The sequence below is a fragment of the Vulpes vulpes genome, chromosome X (assembly GCF_048418805.1).
Source record: "Vulpes vulpes isolate BD-2025 chromosome X, VulVul3, whole genome shotgun sequence".
Classification (NCBI taxonomy): Eukaryota; Metazoa; Chordata; class Mammalia; order Carnivora; family Canidae; genus Vulpes; species Vulpes vulpes.
In genome coordinates, this window is record NC_132796.1 from 75,505,236 (window position 1) to 75,526,141 (window position 20,906).

Sequence of the window (20,906 nt, forward strand, 5' to 3'; positions counted from 1 at the left end):
TTTCTGCTTTACTGTCATCTTTTTATTTTAATAAGATATATATTTATTATATAGTATTTTATTATAATTATTATGTGTTATAATCTTTACTATTTCCTTCCTTCTGCTGGCTTTAGTTTTCATTTATTGTTCCTTTTCTAGCTCCTTCAGGTATAATGTTAGCATGCATATTTGAGATTTTTCTTTCTTCTTGAAGTAGGTATGTGTTGCTATAAACTTCCCTCTTCGGAATACTTTTGCTGCATCCCAAAGTTTTTGGACCATTGTGTTTTCATTTCCATTTCTTTCCATGTATTTTTTAAATTTCTCCTTTGATTTCCTGGTTGATCCCATTGTTTAGTAGCATGTTGTTTAACCTCCAGGAATTTTGGTCTTTCAAAATGTTTTTCTTGTGGTTAACTTAAGTTTCATAGCACTGTGGTCAGAAATTATGCACAGCATGATCTCAGTCTTTTTGTTGAGGCCTAACCTAATATGTGTGTATTCTGGATTAAGTCCCATGTGCACTTGAAAAGAATGTATATTCTGCTCTTTTATGATGGAATATTCTAAATATATCTGTTAAATGCATCTATTCCAGTGTGTCATTCAAAGCCATTGTTTTCTTGTAGGTTTTCTGTTTAATCTGTCCATTCATGTAAGTCGGGTGTCAAAAACCCTTACTATTATTGAATTATTATCGATTAGTTCCTTTTATGATTGTTATTGGTTGTTTTACATATTTGGGTGCTCTCATGTTGGGTGCATAAATATTTACAATTGTTAGATCTTCTTGTTGGATTGTGCCCTTTATTATTATATAGTGTGCTGCTTCATTTCTCTTTTTTTAAGATTTTATTTATTTATTCATGAGAGACACACACACACACACACAGAGAGAGAGAGAGAGAGAGAGAGGCAGAGACATAGGCAGAGGGAGAAGCAGGCTCCATGCAGGGAGCCCAATGTGGGACTTGAGCCTGGGACTCCAGGATCACTCCCTGGGCAGAAGGCAGATGCTTAACTGCTGAGCCACCCAGACATCCCCTTCATCTTTTGTTAAAGTCTTCATTTTAAAGTCTGGTTTTTCCAGTATAAGTTTTGCCACTCCAGCTTTCTTTTGATATCCACTTGTATGATAAATATTTCTTCATCCCTTTACTTTAAATCTGCAAGTATCATCAGAAAAGACCCCAAATAGCGAGGGGAATATTAAAAAGAAAACCAGAGCTGGGGGCATCACAATGCCAGATTTCAGGCTGTACTACAAAGCTGTGGTCATCAAGACAGTGTGGTACTGGTACAAAAACAGACACATATATCAATGGAACAGAATAGAGAATCCAGAAGTGGACCCTCAACTTTATGGTCAACTAATATTCAACAAAACAGGAAAGACTATCCACTGGACAAAAGACAGTGTCTTCAATAAATGGTGCTGGGAAATTGGACATCCACATGCAGAAGAATGAAACTAGTCCATTCTCTTACACCATACACAAAGATAAACTCAAAATGGATGAAAGAGGGATCCCTGGGTGGCGCAGCGGTTTGGCGCCTGCCTTTGGCCCAGGGCGTGATCCTGGAGACCCAGGATCGAATCCCACGTCGGACTCCCGGTGCATGGAGCCTGCTTCTCCCTCTGTCTCTGTCTCTGCCTCTCTCTCTATCTCTCTGTGACTATCATAAATAAATTTATTTCCATGCACCGGGAGCCCGACGTGGGATTCGATCCCGGGTCTCCAGGATCACGCCCTGGGCCAAAGGCAGGCGCCAAACCGTTGCGCCACCCAGGGATCCCTATCATAAATAAATAAAAAAAAAATTTTAAAAAATGGATGAAAGATCTAAATGTGAGACAAGATTCCATCAAAATCCTAGATGAGAACACAGGCAACACTCTTTTTGAACTTGGCCACAGCAACTTTTTGCAAGATACATCCATGAAGGCAAGAGAAACAAACGCAAAAATGAATTATTGGGACTTCATCAAGAGAAGAAGCTTCTGCACAGCAAAAGAAACAGTCAACAAAACTAAAAGACAACCTGCAGAATGGGAGAGGATATTTGCAATGACCTCTCAGATAAAGGGCTAGTATCCAAGATCTATAAAGAACTTATTAAACTCAACAGCAAAGAAACAAACAATTCAATCATTAAGTGAGCAAAAGACATGAACAGAAATCTCACAGAGGAAGACATAGACAAGGCCAACATGCACATGAGAAAAAGCTCCGTATCACTGGCCATGAGGGAAATTCAAATCAAAACCACAATGAGATACCACCTCACACCAGTGAGAATGGTGAACATTAACAAGACAGGAAAAAACAAATGTTGTAGAGGATGTGGAGAAAGGGGAATCCTCTTGCACTGTTGGTGGGAATGGGAACTGGTACAGCCACTCTGGAAAACTGTGTGGAGGTTCCTCAAAGAGTTAAAAATAGATCTGCCCTACGATCCAGCAATCGCACTGCTGGGGATTTACCCCAAAGATACAGATGCAGTGAATCACCAGAACACCTGCACCCCGATGTTTCTAGCAGCAATGTCCACAATAGCCAAACTGTGGAAGGAGCCTCAGTGTCCGTCGAAAGATGAATGGATAAAGAAGATGTGGTCTATGTATACAATGGAATATTACTCAGCCATTAGAAACAATAAATACCCACCATTTGCTTCAATGTGGATGGAACTGGAGGGTATTATGCTGAGTGAAATAAGTCAATCGGAAAAGCACAAATATTATATGGTCTCATATATTAGGGAATATAAAAATTAGTGAAAGGGAATAAATGGAAAGGAGAGAAAATGAGTGAAAATATCAGTGAGGATGACAAAATATGAGACACCTAACTCTGGGAAACAAACAAGGGGTAGTGGAAAGGGAGGTGGGCAGGGAGTTGTGGTGACTGGGTGATGGGCAGAGTGGGGCACTTGACGGGATGAGCACTTGGTGTTATGCTATGTGTTGGCAAATTGAACTCCAATAAAAAATTTAAAAAATAAATATGGAAGTATCATTAAGTCTAAAATGAGCCTCTTGTAGGCAGCATATAGATGGGTCTTGTTTTTTTTTTTTTTTAACCCATTCTAATACTCTATGTCTTTTGATTGGAGAATTCAATCCATTTTCAGAGTCACTACTGATAGGTATGTATTTTGTACCATTTTATTATTTTGTTGTTTCTGGAGATTTTCTCTGCTCCTTTCATGTCTTTGTCACTTTTGGTCTTACCTTTCCACCCAAAGAGTCTCCTTTAATATTTCTTGCAGGAATGGTTTACTGTTCACATACTCCTTTAGTTTTTGTCTAGGAATCTCTTCATCTCTCCTTCTATTCTGAATGATAGCTTTGCTAGAAAGTACTCCTGATTGCAGATTTTTCCCATTCAGCAATTTGAATATATTATGCCACTCTCTTCTTGTTTGCCACATTTTTGTTCAGAAATATCCTTTGTAAGTCAAGGATTTATTTTGTCTTGCTGCTTTTAAGAATTTTTCTTGATCACTGTATTTCATAAATTTAATTCCAATGTGTCTTGGTGTTGGCTTGCTTTTGTTGATTTTGATGGGAGTTCTCTGTGCATCCCGAATGTGGATATCTGTTTCCTTCCCCAGGCTAGGGAAGTTTTCAGCTACTATTTCCTCAATAAATTTTCTGCTCCTTTTTCTCTCTTCTTCTGGTACTCTTATGACACGAATGTTACTGTGTTTGATGGAGTCACTGAGTTGCCTAAGTCTATTCTCATGTTCCATAATACTTCTTTCTCTCTTTTGTTTGACTTTCTTATTTTCCATTATTTTATCTTTTATATAACTGGTTTGTCCCTCTGCTTCTTCCATTCTACTGTTCATTGAGGCAAGCCTATTTCCAATCTCAGCTATTATATATTTCATCTATAATAAGTCAATCGGAGAAAGACAACCATCATATGGTTTCACTCTTATATGGAATATAAGAGATATAAGAAAGGGACTATAAGGGAAAGGAGGGAAACTGAGTGGGGAAAAATTAGAGAGGAAGACAAACCAAAAAAGACTCCTAACTCTGGGAAACAAACAAAAGGTTGCAGAAGGGGAGGGGCTGAGGTGATAGGGTGAATGGGTGATGGGCATTAAGGAGGGCACTTGATGGGATGAGCACTGGGTGTTACACGATATGTTGGCAAATTGAATGTAAATAAAAAAATAAATTCACCTCTGATTTTTGTTAACTCTTTTATCTCTGTGGTAATGGTCTCCCTGATGTCTTCCACTCTTTTCTCAAGTCCAGCAAGTATCCTTATAATTGTTGCTTTAAATTCTCCACCAGGCATGATACTTATAGCTATTTTACTTAGATCTCTGTCTGTGGCCTTATCTTCTTCTTTCATTTGGGATGAATTTCTCTGTCATGGCATTTTGTCTAAGACTTTGTCTTCTCTGTGTTAGAAAAGCCAGTTATGTTTCCTGCATCTGAGAGTAATGGCTTTATGAAGAAGAGCTCATGTAATGCCCAGGGCCTGGCTCATCAGGGTGTGTTTCCCAATGTATACTGCCTGTGCTCTGCTATTGTATTCTGGCTGCTTTCCTTCAGACAAGAAATATACAGAGGCTCTTCTTGCCTGTACTTGGCAGTGTTTGGTCCTTGGCCAGAATATGGTGAGTTTTAACTAGGTGTGCTCTGATTTGCTTGTTAAATGAGGCCTGACACTACTTCCACTAGAACTGAAGCCCTGCAGAACTCTCTGGGAAGGAGGTGTGGTGTGAGCTTGAGTTTCTGCTGGTCTTCTGGGGAAGGAGCCTGCTGCACCAGGACTGAGGCAAGCTTGACTGAGGAGAGCAATTCCCCTGAGTGTAAGGCGGTGGGGTTGCTGTAAGCAAGTTAGATAGTTGGTGTTGATGCTGTGCTGCTTTCTGCAGGTGGCTCAGTGTTTATGCTGAGAGGCTGGGGAAGGAAATGGCACCAGCCAGTTCCTTTGTCCCTAAAGAGGCATCTCCATGCACCCTGCCTCTCAGAGATGTGCTCCAAAAAGAGCAAATATCTCCTTCACTGTGTCTCAGGCAATTTTCAGAGTATTGTTTCCACGCTGCCCACCCCCAGGTTATTATCCTGCCTTCTCTCCAGGAGCTAAGCAGTGTCCTCTCAGATCTATCCTAGCCAAGCCCACTGACCTTTAAAACTACAGGCTTTAAGCCTTGCTGGTTGCAAGAACTCACAAAAATCAGCACCTCTTGTTTTTTCCAGCCAGTGGTTTTAGGGAAATGTTCTTGTGAGTTTCCCTGTGTGATCTACCCTCACCCTTTTCTGTGACCACAGCTCCCTCCTCTCTAAAATTTCCCTCTCAGAAATAGCTGCTGCAATCTATTTCTCCCCTAAACCATGTATCTGCATTTTCTACTTTCTTCACTGTGGCTTCTTCTCTCTTTTTAGTTGTGGAGTTTGTCTTATAAATATTCCAGTTGATTTCTGGAGTATTCAAAATGATTTGATAGTTATCTAGTTGTGTTCATGGGGCAAGACATGAACACAACTAGGGGTCCTTCTACTCTGTCATCATCTCTTCTCCTGCTAGTAAGTCATTTCTTTTGGACAAAGGATTGGAGAAGGGATAAAATGAAGACAGAGAAACCTGTTAGGATGCTAATTTGATCTTGCATGCAAAACAGGGTAACAGTCCTGTGGCAGGATTTAGGATAGATAGCAAATAAAGAAAGAATTTTGAAGCAGAATTAGCACAACTTCTTAACCAATTGTATATAGGGAATAAGTATGAGGAAGTGGGGTGGAGGATGATTTTGAGGCATCTGACTTGAGAAACTAGATGGTGTGGTTAGTGATGCCTCTAATCTTAATAGGTATTATATGAAGAAGAATAGATTGTAGGGAAGAAATAATAACCTCAGTTTGGGACTAACAAGCGCCTTCATGACAATTGTATGGATATACTTGGCTAGGTCTTAGGAGAGAGGACAGAACTGAAAAAATATTATAGACTTGGATGCCTTCAGCACTTAGTTTGTGGTTGAAATTTAGTGCTAGAACACATAGTGCTGGAGATGAATGTTGAAGGGAGAAGAGAACACAAACAAAACAGAGTAAGGAATCATGAGGCCTGGGGGAAGATGGGAAACATTTTTGGAAATAGGGTGAAGAAGAAAAGACAGTAATATAGTAACAAGGAATGATCAGAGAAGTAGGCAATCGTAAGAGAGGAATCTTAGTAGTAAGAAGAGATCAAGAAAGTTGAAGGAAAGTTTCAAGTTTAAAATAATGCACAGAGGTCAGATAGGACGAGGGTGAACAAGAGGTCATTAGATTTGTCTAATAAGATATCCTTAATGAGATCAGTGATAGAAATTCAATAGAATGATGGAGCAGAAGCCAAAGGATAGTGGGCCATAGAGTGATGTTAGAGCAGCATGCAGATATTTTGAATGTTGAAAAGTCTTTCAAGATCTTTGACAGTGACAGGTATAGTGAGTAGGCAGGAATCAAAAAGCAAATCTTGGAGTCATAGGGTATGACAGCTTATTTGCTAAGACAGATAACATATAATTCCAACACAAAGACAAGGAGAATACTTTGGCATCTACTGTATCGGGAGGAAGATAACCATATATAAAGAAAACTGCTTTTGTAGAGTTTGAAATGTAACTCAGGCAATAAAGCAAAACCTTTGTAAATACTAAAAGAATAATTACAAAACAACATATTGCCCAATATAAAAACATCAGTGTGATCTAAATAAGAAGCAGTGAAGAAGTAAGAAATAGGTATTAGTGAAATTGGTTGAGGAAGACTTTCTGGAGGAGGGTTTTTTGTTTTTAACAGAAACAACAGGGTTCTCCGTAGATTTCTGAAGAGCATTTTGGCTATGATATGATGTGAAGCAGATTGACTCTCTTTTTAAAAAGATTTTATTTATTTATTTACTTATTTATTTGAGAGGAAGAGAGAGAGAGATAGAGAGAGAGACAGCACAAGCAGGGGGAGTGGTAGAGGGAGAGGGAGAAGCAGACTCCCCACCAAGCAGGGAGCCTGATGCAGGGCTTGATCCCAGGACCCTGGGATCATGACCAGAGCTGAAGGCAGGTACTTAACCAACAGAACCACCCAGGCACCCCACAGATTCACTCTCTTAAAATTGTCTTCAACCAAACAATAAAGCAGGGGTCACTCATACCATGGTGGGGATGATGGTCATGGCAAGGAATGTTTTGAATTTATCTTGATTATTCCCTTACCTTTACCACATCTCAGTCATTGGCAGACAGTTTTAACTAGCTATTTGTACCCATAGGTGGCAGATTGCAATTACTTTCTTTAAGAATGGTTACTTGAACTTGCTGCTGGAAAGATCCATAATTCTCCATTATCTATGAAGGGATTATCATATATATACAATTTTTTTCTTGAGTAGGTTTCTGACTTAAATGCTCAACCCCAAATAAATTATGTTTTGTTTTGAATTCAGGATGCGTGATATTTTGATGATAAAACTATGTCTTAAGCAAGTCGATTTTAGAATATATATATAATTTCTATTGTAATCTGGTTCATTGGCTGCTTTCTTTTTAAATAACAACAAAACCCAAAATATATTCATTTAAATTACAGTTTGGTTTGGGAGTCAGTAGATAATGTATTAATAATGGTGATGATATTAAAAATGGTTGATTTTTATTAATCACTTACCATGAGCCAGGTACTGTGCTAAATGTTTTAAATTAACTACCTCATTGTTGGAAGACAGTTCTCTGTTGGTCTCTTGGACTTCTGCATGTTTTATGAGCAGAGGCACTCACTATCCCTTTTCCCAGATTACTTTTTCAGGGATATGTATATAGAGAGAACAATCACAAAAGCTGGAAAATAGTGTCTTTCACCAGAGAAAAGGGCAGGTTTGCTTACAGCCTTGGAAAATATAGATAGTGGCTCCCTTTGGAGCAAAGGGCAGGCATGCTTATGACCCATTATAAAAGATTTGTGTTTGCTAAACTTGGGATTCTTCTCCTTTAATGCAACCCACTGCTTGTGCAGGTGTAATCTGGCCCTCTTTGTATTGTCCTATAGGAATTGTTAGGGAAGTATCACAGATGCTGATACTTTGGCTGCTTTCATTGCTGTGAATAATTAACTGTCTACTGTTTCCAACCCAGTAGTCTCTTGTCTTCCACCAATACCCGTGAAAATGGTAGCCGGATTTATTAGCTTGCAAGTATGGAAAAATCACAGATCCTCAACTCTTACAATTCTTAACACTTGGGTAATGTAATACCCATTTATAGATAACCCTTCTTTAATTTCATTTTACATTGGAAAAATGAAGCTCAGTGACCTGTCCAGAGATCCATAGTTAGGGTATAAGAGAGCTGGGATTTGAACCCAAAATTCTTTTTCTTCAGAGGCCATATTCTCAAGCAGTGAGCTACTCAGGTCCAGTTCAGTTCAAGTCTGTGAGTTAACCTTTTTTCTGAATGCATCATGAACCATAAAGAGATTATTTTTGAATAATCCTGGGTTGGAGATAATTAGTGCCATGCCAAAGGCTGCGTGTTCATGTCAGCAGGAGAGAACAGTATTATCTGTTTATACCTTCAATAAATCCTTGTTTGTTTATTAATCAAGTTTCTGCCTAATGGAAAAAAATGTACATAAACTCCAACCTATTATAGTGACATTCTTATAGACTAGAGATATCATCTATGAATGATGACAATTTTTGTTAAAATAATAAAAAAGTAAAAAAAAAACCCTAAACTATTTACAACTCTAGATAAGATTATTATTTTCTTGTAGACCAAAAAGGGCAAAAGTAAGATTTTTAAAAAGATCCTATGTTTCCCCAACTTACCATAGCACAGATATTTTTGTTGTTGTTTTTTTTTTTTTCTGAGGTCTCCCCCATGGGGCAAGTCCCTTTTTTAAAAATTTGAATTCGAAGATCATTAACATCCAGTGTTATATTTAGTGTTATATTACTTCCAAGTGTACAATATAGTGATTCAATAATTCTATATATTACTCAGTGCTCATCAATATAAGTATACTCTTAATTTCCTTCACCAATTTCATCCATCCTCCCACCCAACTTCCCAATTTAATCCATCCTCCCACACAATTTCCTTCACCAATTTCATCCATCCTCCCACCCAATTTCATCCATCCTCCCACCCAACTTCCCTCCAACCCAAACTTCCCATTTGTTCTCTATAGTTAAGAGTATGTTTTTTGGTTTGTCTCTTTTTTCCCCTTTTGTTAATTTGTTTTGTTTTTATTTTTATTGCAGCATTATTTACATAGCACAGATATTTTTTATGATTGTATTAAGTTTATATCTGCTTTACCATATATACAAGCAGCATGGCACATAGCAGATGTTCAATAAATGTCATTTGAATGTATCTAAAAGGCTGTAGCTCTTCATAAAATGATAATACTAAAAAACTGATCAGAGCTTTGGGCCTCCTGCTTTTTTATTAAGGCTTTAATTTTTTAGAGATGTTTGATTCACAGCAAAATTTGAGAGGAAGGTACAGAAGTTCCCCATATACCTCCTGCCCCCACACATGCATAGCCCATTATCAGCATCCACTGCCAGAATGAACATTTGCTATAATTGATTAACCAACATTGACACATCATTTTCACCTAAAGTCCATAGATTTCTTTTTTTTTTTTAAGTCCATAGATTTCATTGTGGTTTATTCCTGCTGTACATTCTATAGATTTGGACAAATGTATAATGGCATGTATCCATCATTAGAGTATCATAAAGAGTATTTTCACTGCCCTTAAAATCCTCTATGTTTCACCTATTCCTCCTTCCTCCCGACCCTTGGCAACCACTGATATTTTTAGTGTCTCCATAATTTTGCCTTTTCAAAATATTATATAGTTGGATCCTACAGTATGTGCCTTTTTCAGTTGGCTTCCTTTACTTAGTAATATGCATTTAAGTTTCCTCCATATCTTTTCATGGCTTGGAAGCTTATTTATTTTTAGCATTTAATAATATTCCATTGTGTGGATATACCATAATTTATTTACATATTCATCTACTAAGGGATATCATGGTTGCTTCCAAATTTTGGCAATTATGAACAAAACTTCTATAAACATCTGTGTGTAGGCTTTTGTGTGGACATAATTTTCCCCCTCTTTTGGGTAGATACCAAAGAACACAAATGCTAGATTTTACGGTAAGGGTATATTTGGTTTTGTTAAAAAACTGCCAAACCATCTTCCAAGTGGCTGTACGATTTTGCATTCCCATTAGCAATGAATGAGAGTTCCTGTTTCACTACATCCTCACTAGCATTTGGTATTGTCAGTGTTCCGGATTTTGGCCATTTTTTTAAAGATTTTTTTTTTAATTTACTTATGAGACACACACACACACACACACACAGAGAGAGAGAGAGAGAGAGGCAGAGACACAGAGAGAGAAACATGCAGGGAGAGACACATACAGGGAGCCTGACGTGGGACTCAATCCCAGGACCCCAGGATCAGGCCCTGGGCTGAAGGCAGCACTAAACCACTAAGCCACCTGGGCTGCGCTGGATTTTGGCCATTCTAATAGGTGTGCAGTTTGTTTTCATTTGCTCATGTTTGTTTTCATTTGCATTTCCCTGGTAACATATGATATACATCTTTTCCAATGTCTATTTGCCATTTGTAAGTCTTATCTTCTTTGATGAAATGTCTGTTAAGGTCTTTGAACTATTTTAATTTTTTTTCATTTTCTTATTGTTGAGTTTTAAGAATTCTTTATATATTTTGGATAATAGTCCTTTATTAGATGTGTCATCTATTAATATTTTCTCTGTGTCTTGTTTTCTAATTCTCCTGACATTGACTTTTGTAGAGCAGAAGTTTTTAATTTTATTAACTTTAAGTTATTTTTTTCATAGATCATGTCCATGATGTTTTAATTAAAAAATCATTGCCATATCCAGGGTCATCTAGGTTTTCTCCTGTGTTATTTTATAAAATTTTTATGGTTTTGCATTTTACATTTAGTTCTGTGATCCAATTTGAAATTATTTTTCATAATAAGTGTAAAGATCTGTGTCTAGATTTTTTTTTGTTTGGATGCCCAGTTGTCCCAGTACCATTTGTTTATTTTTACTTTTTATTATTTTATTTTATTTTATTTTTAGAAGATTTATTTATTTATATGATAGGAGAGAGAGGGTAGAGGGAGAGTGAGAAGAAGATAATCTCAAGTAGATTCCCTATTGAGAACAGAGCCCAACATGGGACTCTGTCTCAGGACTCAGAGATCATGACCTAAGTTGAAACCAAGAGGCAGATGCTTAACCAGTAAGCCTTCCAGGCATCCCAGTACCATCCATTGAAAAGACATTCTTTGTTCCATTGTGTTGCCTTTGCTTCTTTGTCAAAGATCAGTTGACTATATCTATGTAGGGCAGAAATAACCATAGCTCTAATTACAGAATTTCTCATAAGTTTTCACTATCAAATCTTTAATGTGGGAGGGAAGGAACTGAAGATGGCGGAAGAGTAGGGTCTCCAAGTCACCTGTCCTCAACAAATTACCTAGAAAACCTTCCAACCATCCTGAAAATCTATGAATTCGGCCTGAGATTTAAAGAGAGACCAGCTGGAACGCTACAGTGAGAAGAGTTCGCGCTTCTATCAAGGTAGGAAGACAGGAAAAAAGAAATAAAGACACAAAAGGCCTCCAAGGGGGAGGGGCCCCACGAGGAGCCGGGCTGAGGCCGGGGCGAGTGTACCCAGGAAAGGAGAGCCCCGTCCCGGAGGAGCAGGAGCTGCACCAACCTTCCCTGCGGAAAGGCCTCCCGGGGAATTGGAGCAGGATCCCCAGAAAGGCGGGGATGCCCTCGGGCTCCCTGGGACAGTAACAGAGGAACTGCGCCCCGGGGAGATGCGCCGAGCTCCCTAAGGGCTGCAGCGCGCACGGCGGGACTCGGAGCAGCTCGGAGGGGCTCGGGCGGCGGCTTCGCGGAGGGGGGGCTGCGGGGCTCCGAGAGCAGCTCGGAGGGGCGCGGGCTGCGGCTCCGCGGAGGGGGCTGCTCGGCTCCCGGAGCAGCTCAGTGGCGGCGGCTCGGGCGGAGGAAGAAGCTCCATGCGGAGGGGGCTGCGCGGATCTGGGAACAGCTCGGCGGCCGCGGCTCGGGCAGAGGAAGAAGCTCCATGCGGAGGGGGCTGCGCGGATCTGGGAACAGCTCGGAGGGGCTCGGGAGGCGGCTCCGCAGAGGGGGCTGCGGGGCGGGAGCGCGAATCCAACAGCGCAGGCCCCGGAGCACAGGGCACCGGGACACAGCCCAGGATCCGGCCTCCCCCGGGACAGGCAGAGGCCGGGAGGGCCCAGGACAGCGAGGACGCTACTGCCTGGAACTGAGCAGATCAGCGGCCCCGCCCCGGAGCCTCCAGGCCCTGCAGACGGAGAGCCCCAGAGCTACTGCGGGAGCTGACTCCAGGGTCCCAGAGCTGCCCCCGCCACTGTGGCTTCCTCCCGGGGCCTCACGGGGTGAACAACCCCCACTGAGCCCTGCACCAGGCAGGGGCAGAGCAGCTCCCCCAAGTGCTAACACCTGAGAATCAGCACAGCAGGCCCCTCCCCCAGAAGACCAGCGAGACGGACCAGGTCCAGGGGAAGTCAAGGGACTTAAAGTATACAGAATCAGAAGATACTCCCCCGTGTTTTTTCTGTTTTGTTTTTTTTGTTTTGTGTCTGTTTTTGTTTTTGTTTTGTTTTGTGCTTTTTTTCTTTCTTTCTTTTTGATTTCTGATTGTTTCCCCCACCCTACCCCACCCCTTTTTTTCTTTTTTCTCCTTTCTTTCTTTTTCTTTCTCTTTTTCTTCTCTTCCCCCCCTTTTTTTTCTTCTCTCTTTTTTTTTCCTTTTTCTCTTTTCTTTCCTTCCCTCTCTTTTTCTCCTTTTCCCAATACAACTTGTTTTTGGCCACTCTGCACTGAGCAAAATGATTAGAAGGAAAACCTCACCTCAAAAAAAAAAAAAAATCAGAAACAGCCCTCTCTCCCACAGAGTTACAAAATCTGGATAACAATTCAATGTCAGAAAGCCAATTCAGAAGCACTATTATACAGCTACTGGTGGCTCTAGAAAAAGCCATAAAGGACTCAAGAGACTTCATGACTGCAGAATTTAGATCTAATCAGGCAGAAATTAAAAATCAATTAAATGAGATGCAATCCAAGCTAGAAGTCCTAACGACGAGGCTTAACGAGGTGGAAGAACGAGTGAGTGACATAGAAGACAAGTTGATGGCAAAGAGGGAAACTGAGGAAAAAGGAGACAGGCAATTAAAAGACCATGAGTATAGATTAAGGGAAATAAATGACAGCCTGAGGAAGAAAAACCTACGTTTAATTGGGGTTCCCGAGGGCGCCGAAAGGGACAGAGGGCCAGAATATGTATTTGAACAAATCCTAGCTGAAAACTTTCCGAATCTGGGAAAGGAAACAGGCATTTAGATCCAGGAAATAGAGAGATCCCCCCCCCCCTAAAATCAAAAAAACCGTTCAACACCTCGACATTTAATAGTGAAGCTTGCAAATTCCAAAGATAAGGAGAAGATCCTTAAAGCAGCAAGAGAAAAAAAGTCCCTGACTTTTATGGGGAGGAATATTAGGTTAACAGCAGACCTCTCCACAGAGACCTGGCAGGCCAGAAAGGGCTGGCAGGATATATTCAGGGTCCTAAATGAGAAGAACATGCAACCAAGAATACTTTATCCAGCAAGGCTTTCATTCAATATGGAAGGAGGGTTAAAGAGCTTCCAAGACAGGCAGGAACTGAAAGAATATGTAACCTCCAAACCAGCTCTGCAAGAAATTTTAAGGGGGACTCTTAAAATTCCCCTTTAAGAAGAAGTTCAGTGGAACAATCCACAAAAACAAGGACTGAATAGATATGATGACCCTAAACTCATATCTCTCAATAGTAACTCTGAACGTGAACGGGCTTAATGACCCCATCAAAAGGCACAGGGTTTCAGACTAGATAAAAAAGCAGGACCCATCTATTTGCTGTCTACAAGAGACTCATTTTAGACAGAAGGACACCTACAACCTGAAAATAAAAGGTTGGAGAATCATTTACCATTCAAATGGTCCTCAAAAGAAAGCAGGGGTAGCCATCCTTATATCAGATAAATTAAAATTTACCCCGAAGACTATAGTGAGAGATGAAGAGGGACACTATCTCATACTCAAAGGATCTATCCAAGAAGAGGACTTAACAATCCTCAATATATATGCCCCGAATGTGGGAGCTCCCAAATATTTAAACCAATTAATAACCAAACTGAAGAAAAACTTTGATAATAATACACTTATACTTGGTGACTTCAATCTAGCTCTCTCTATACTAGATCGGTCTTCTAAGCACAACATATCCAAAGAAATGAGAGCTTTAAATGATGCACTGGACCAGATGGATTTCACAGATATGTACAGAACTTTACATCCAAACTCAACTGAATACACATTCTTCTCAAGTGCACATGGAACTTTCTCCAGAATAGACCACATACTAGGTCACAAATTGGGTCTGAACCGATACCAAAAGATCGGGATAGTCCCCTGTATATTCTCAGACCATAATGCCTTGAAATTAGAACTCAATCACAACAAGAAGTTTGGAAGGACCACAAACACGTGGAGGTTAAGGACCATCCTGCTAAAGATGAAAAGGTCAACCAGGATATTAAGGAAGAATTAAAAAGATTCATGGAAACTAATGAGAATGAAGATACAACCGTTCAAAATCTTTGGGATGCAGCAAAAGCAGTCCTGAGGGGGAAATACATCGCAATACAAGCATCCATCCAAAAACTGGAAAGAACTCAAATTCAAAAGCTCACCTTACACATAAAGGAACTAGAGAAAAAGCAACAAATAGACCCCACCCCCAGCAGAAGAAGACAGTTAATTAAAATTCGAGCAGAACTAAATGAAATCGAGACCAAAAGAACTGTGGAACAGATCAACAGAACCAGGAGTTGGTTCTTTGAAAGAATTAATAAGATAGAAATACCATTCGCCAACCTTATTAAAAAGAAGAGAGAGAAGACTCAAATTAATAAAATCATGAATGAGAAAGGAGAGATCACTATCAACACCAGGGAAATACAAACGATTTTAAAAACATATTATGAACAGCTGTACGCCAATAAATTAGGAAATCTAGAAGAAATGGACGCATTCCTGGAAAGCCTCAAACTACCAAAACTGGAGCAGGAAGAAATAGAAAACTTGAACAGGCCAATAACCAGGGAGGAAATTGAAGCAGTCATCAAAAACTTCCCAAGACACAAGAGTCCAGGGCCAGATGGCTTCCCAGGGGAATTCTATCAAACGTTTAAAGAAGAAATCATACCTATTCTACTAAAGCTGTTTGGAAAGGTAGAAGAGATGGAGTACTTCCAAATTCGTTCTATGAGGCCAGCATCACCTTAATTCCAAAACCAGACAAAGACCCCACCAAAAAGGAGAATTACAGACCAATATCCCTGATGAACATGGATGCAAAAATTCTCAACAAGATACTAGCCAATAGGATCCAACAACACATTAAGAAAATTATTCACCATGACCAAGTAGGATTTATCCCCGGGACACAAGGCTGGTTCAACACTCGTAAAATCATCAATGTGATTCATCATTTCAGCAAGAGAAAAACCAAGAACCATATGATCCTCTCATTAGATGCAGAGAAAGCATTTGACAAAATACAGCATCCATTCCTGATCAAAACCCTTCAGAGTGTTGGGATAGAGGGAACTTTCCTCGACATCTTAAAAGCCATTTACGAAAAGCCCACAGCAAATATCATTCTCAATGGGGAAGCACTGGGAGCCTTTCCCCTAAGATCAGGAACAAGACAGGGATGTCCACTCTCACCACTGCTGTTCAACATAGTTCTGGAAGTCCTCGCCTCAGCAATCAGACCACAAAAAGACATTAAAGGCATTCAAATTGGCAAAGAAGAAGTCAAACTCTCCCTCTTCACTGATGACATGATACTCTACATAGAAAACCCAAAGGCCTCCACCCCAAGATTGCTAGAACTTATACAGCAATTTGGTATCGTGGAAGGATACAAAATCAATGCCCAGAAATCAATGGCATTTCTATACACTAACAATGAGACTGAAGAAAGAGAAATTAAGGAGTCAATCCCATTGACAATTGCACCCAAAAGCATAAGATACCTAGGAATAAACCTAACTAAAGAGGTAAAAGATCTAAACCCTAAAAACTATAGAACACTTCTGAAAGAAATGGAGGAAGACACAAAGAGATGGAAAAATATTCCATGCTCATGGATTGGCAGAATTAATATTGTGAAAATGTCAATGTTACCCAGGGCAATTTACACGTTTAATGCAATCCCTATGAAAATAGCATGGATCTTCTTCAGAGAGTTAGAACAAATTATTTTAAGATTTGTGTGGAATCAGAAAAGACCCCGAATAGCCAGGGGAATTTTAAAAAAGAAAACCATAGCTGGGGGCATCACAATGCCAGATTTCAGGTTGTACTACAAAGCTGTGGTCATCAAGACAGTGTGGTACTGGCACAAAAACAGACACATAGATCAATGGAACAGAATAGAGAACCCAGAAGTGGACCCTGAAATGTATGGTCATCTAATATTCGATAAAGGAGGAAAGACTATCCATTGGAAGAATGACAGTCTCTTCAATAAATGGTACTGGGAAAAATGGACATCCACATGCAGAAGAATGAAACTGGACCACTCTCTTTCACCATACACAAAGATAAACTCAAAATGGATGAGAGATCTAAATGTGAGACAAGAGTCCATCGAAATCATAGAAGAGAACACAGGCAACACCCTTTTTGAACTCGGCCACAGTAACGTCTTGCAAGATACATCCACAAAGGCAAAAGAAACAAAAGCAAAAATGAACTATTGGGACTTCATCAAGATAAGAAGCTTTTGCACAGCAAAGGATACAGTCAACAAAACTAAAAGACAACCTACAGAATGGGAGAAGATATTTGCAAATGACATATCAGATAAAGGGCTAGTTTCCAAAATCTATAAAGAGCTTATTAAACTCAACACCAAAGAAACACACAATCCAATCATGAAATGGGCAAAAGATATGAACAGAAATCTCACAGAGGAAGACATGGACATGGCCAACATGCACATGAGAAAATGCTGTGCATCACTTGCCATCAGGGAAATACAAATCAAAACCACAATGAGATACCACCTCACACCAGTGAGAATGGGAAAAATTAACAAGGCAGGAAACAACAAATGTTGGAGAGGATGCGGAGAAAAGGGAACACTCTTACACTCTGGGTGGGAATGTGAACTGGTGCAGCCACTCTGGAAAACTGTGTGAAGGTTCCTCAGAGAGTTAAAAATAGACCTGCCCTACGACCCAGCAATTGCACTGTTGGGGATTTACCCCAAAGATTCAGATGCAATGAAACGTCGGGACACCTGCACCCCGATGTTTCTAGCAGCAATGGCCACAATAGCCAAAGTGTGGAAGGAGCCTCGGTGTCCATCGAAAGATGAATGGATAAAGAAGATGTGGTTTATGTATACAATGGAATATTACTCAGCAGTTAGAAACGACAAATACCCACCATTTGCTTCAATGTGGATGGAACTGGAGGGTATTATGCTGAGTGAAATAAGTCAATTGGAGAAGGCAAACAGTGTATGTTCTCATTCATTTGGGGAATATAAATAATAGTGAAAGGGAATATAAAGGAAGGGAAAAGAAATGTTGGGAAATATCAGGAAGGGAGACAGAACATAAAGACTCCTAACTCTGGGAAACGAACCAGGGGTGGTGGACGGGGAGGAGGGCGGGTGTTGGAGGGGAATGGGTGACGGGCACTGAGGTGGACACTTGACGGGATGAGCACTGGGTGTTTTTCTGTATGTTGGTAAATTGAACACCAATAAAAATTAATTAAAAAAATCTTTAATGTCGCAATATTTACCACTGGGAAAGAAGTTTGAAGTGTCTTATAGTTTAGAAGATGAGTACAGCTGTTCTATGTAGCTATGTAGCTACCTTATGGTCAGAGATGATCTCATTAGCATTTTGTTTTCTATCTTCTTGTCTGTTGAAATGGAAAACTGTTCTGTGTTGTTTTGATGTTGTTTCTTATTTCTAGGCAAGGTCCAAATGGAAAGGTAAACATTATTGAAATATAGAGAGCACAAATAAAGTTTTAAACACCCAGTAAAGCCATTTTGCTATTTCTCTGTTCCTACAGAAACTCAACATATTGCATGAAGGTGTCAATGTCCTTGACTGTTGCAGAGAATGAATCAGGCCTGTGCTACAATAGTAGGATACGCTATTTAGAAAAATCCGAAGTCACTAAAAGAAAGGAGATCTCCTGTCCAGACATGGATGACTTTAAAAAGTCCGATCAGGAGCCTGATGTTGTGTGGTACAAGGTAACTCAGCATGGTGTCAATTGCTTTTCTTTTTTTCTTAATCTTAAGTCAATAGCTGGCTTGGGGATAGAAAAAGGGAGAAATTTTATTTCTAGTTTTTGATATTAAATATTTCATTGAGAAAAATGAACAGATCCACATTTAAATAATTCAGAGCTATGATTTCTGTATATTACTGTTTTTTTATTTTTAAGGGTTTTTTAATTTATTTATTCATGAGACATACACACACACACACACAGAGAGAGAGAGAGAGAGAGAGAGAGAGAGAGAGAGAGAGAGGCAGAGACACAGGCAGAGGGAGAAGCAGGCTCCATGCAGGGAGCCCGATGTGGGACTTGATCCCAGGACTCCAGGATCACACCCTGGGCCAAAGGCAGGATCTAAACTGCTGAGCCACCCAGGCATCCCATATTACTGGTTTTAATGGACTTCCATCAGCAGATGTCACAAGCAATCCCATATTATCCAACTACAAAAATAATTAAAAACTCCCCCTCTCAAACTTACGAGAGCAACTGGGAAGAAGAGTAAAGATTTCAGTAACACATGAAAGAAAATATTCGAGGGACAGAGAAAAATTATTTACTGTTAGGAGCAAAGGCCCATTATTACAAGTACTACTTCCCAACAAAGGAGGAAGCTGTAAATTACTACTCCTGGGCCTACAGTGGCAATGAGAAAGAGCAGTGTCACTGGAACCTGGCAGTAATGGAATGGGCCTGACAAAAGCTATGGCCTTAAAAGAACATATGAACTGTGGCAGATAAAGAAAGATTGAGTGGGAAAAATACCCTAACCCTTCTTAACTCCTGCCTTCTGGTTTCCTGCTAGCACCCATTAAAAAGTTAAGCAGAAGTCAGAGGGCAAATCCAAGAGATAGAATCAGAAGTCTTCAGATTCCCTGGGAATAGATTAGGTCAGACAGGACAGAGATTAGATCTAGAAAAAGCAGAGAAGTAACCACACAATGTTCTAGCTGTGACATTCCCCCTGCTAGCCTGGGGCCCCATGGTTCTATAAGATAACTAACTGTACCCTCTGCCAACTCTAAGCGATGGTAGTTGATACATGCCTCCAGTCTCCAGGAGTCACTAATGGAGGAAGTGCCCCCCGGGGGAGAGCACCACACACGGTGGGCTGAGCACGGTAAAGGGCTGGAGCACCCATCCATTGGGCCCTCGGGAGAAGTCGATTGGTCGGTGGGCGGCTCTGGACAGAGGGGGCTGTGCCCTGCTGCCTTCAGGAGCCGAGACCCCCGGAGCACGATTCAAGTAGCACAGGCCCTGGATCCCAGGGTGCCTGCGGACACAGCCCAGGATCCTTTCCCACCCCAACCCCGGGACAGGCAGAGGTGGGGAGGGCCCAGGACAGTAAGGACTCTCCTGCTTCCAGGTGCCCCCAGAGCTGTACAGATCAGCACCCCCCCTCCCGCCCCCAGAGCATCCAGGCCAGTGTGGACTGGGAGACTGCAGGAGTTACTGCAGGGAGCTGACTCCAGAGCTGCAAATCTGGATGCCACCATTGTTGTTTGTCCTCCTTGTTTCACCCTATGCCTGGGAGAGGTGGGGCCACCAGGGAACAGGGGCCTCATAGGATAAACAGCTCCTAAGGAGCTTGGCACCTGGCAGGGGGTGGGGCAGCTCCCCCAGGTGCACACACCTAGGAATCAGCACAGCAGGCCCTTCCCCCAGAAGACCAGCTGGAAGAGCCAGGGAAGAGCAAGTTCTTGACCAAGCAGCACTGGAAAGCTCCAGGGGAAGTCGAGGGATTTACAGTATATAGAACTAGAGGGTACCCCTCCTTTTTTTTTCTTCCTTGTTCCAGTACAACTCGCTTTTGTATCAGAAGGTAAATTTCCATTTTTTTCCTCTTTTCCCACCGTAACTACAATAATTTACCACCTCTTCATTTTTAAGATTCTTCCTTTTTGACTTTCATATTTCTACAGCTACAGGTCCTAGATATACTTTCCACTTCTAGATTCCATTCAACATACTCAAATTAATTGAGGGAGATATACAGATATTTTTGTTTTGTTTTGTGTTTTTTTGTTTTCTCGGCCTCATTTTGTTCTACAATGGTGGAAGTTAATACGTTCTAAAACATGGCCAGTATGCACCCAGAATCAAGTGGTATACTGTGCTAGTTCATTTTGTTAGATTCCTCAGTCCCATTCTGCCCCCCTCTTTTATCTCATTTATGTTTTGGTGTTCAATGTTTGGGCCCTCTACAAGTACTTCTGGTTTATATAAATTTGGGACTGAGCCTCTTCTAATATACAGAACTTAATATAGTAAGAAACAAGAAGATCACCCTCTAGAACCCCTTGGGTAGACTACATTCTCCCTCTACTACAACTTCTTCACCACCACCATATCCCAATAACCCCTTTTTTTCCTCTCCTTTTTTTCTTTTTTCTTTTTCTTTTCTTTTTTTTTTTCTTCTTCTTTGGGATTCCTGG

The 20,906-nt window shown here is 40.6% G+C and overlaps 1 protein-coding gene across 1 annotated transcript in view; it reads left to right on the top strand.

Annotated features, from left to right (window-relative positions):
• Positions 1 to 20,906, top strand: part of IL1RAPL2 (interleukin 1 receptor accessory protein like 2) — a 1,296,043-nt gene that overhangs the window by 710,061 nt on the left and 565,076 nt on the right. The window contains exon 4 of the mRNA XM_072744906.1: positions 18,256 to 18,442. Within this exon, the coding sequence (XP_072601007.1) occupies positions 18,256 to 18,442 (187 nt within the window). The remainder of the gene's footprint in view (positions 1 to 18,255; positions 18,443 to 20,906) is intronic.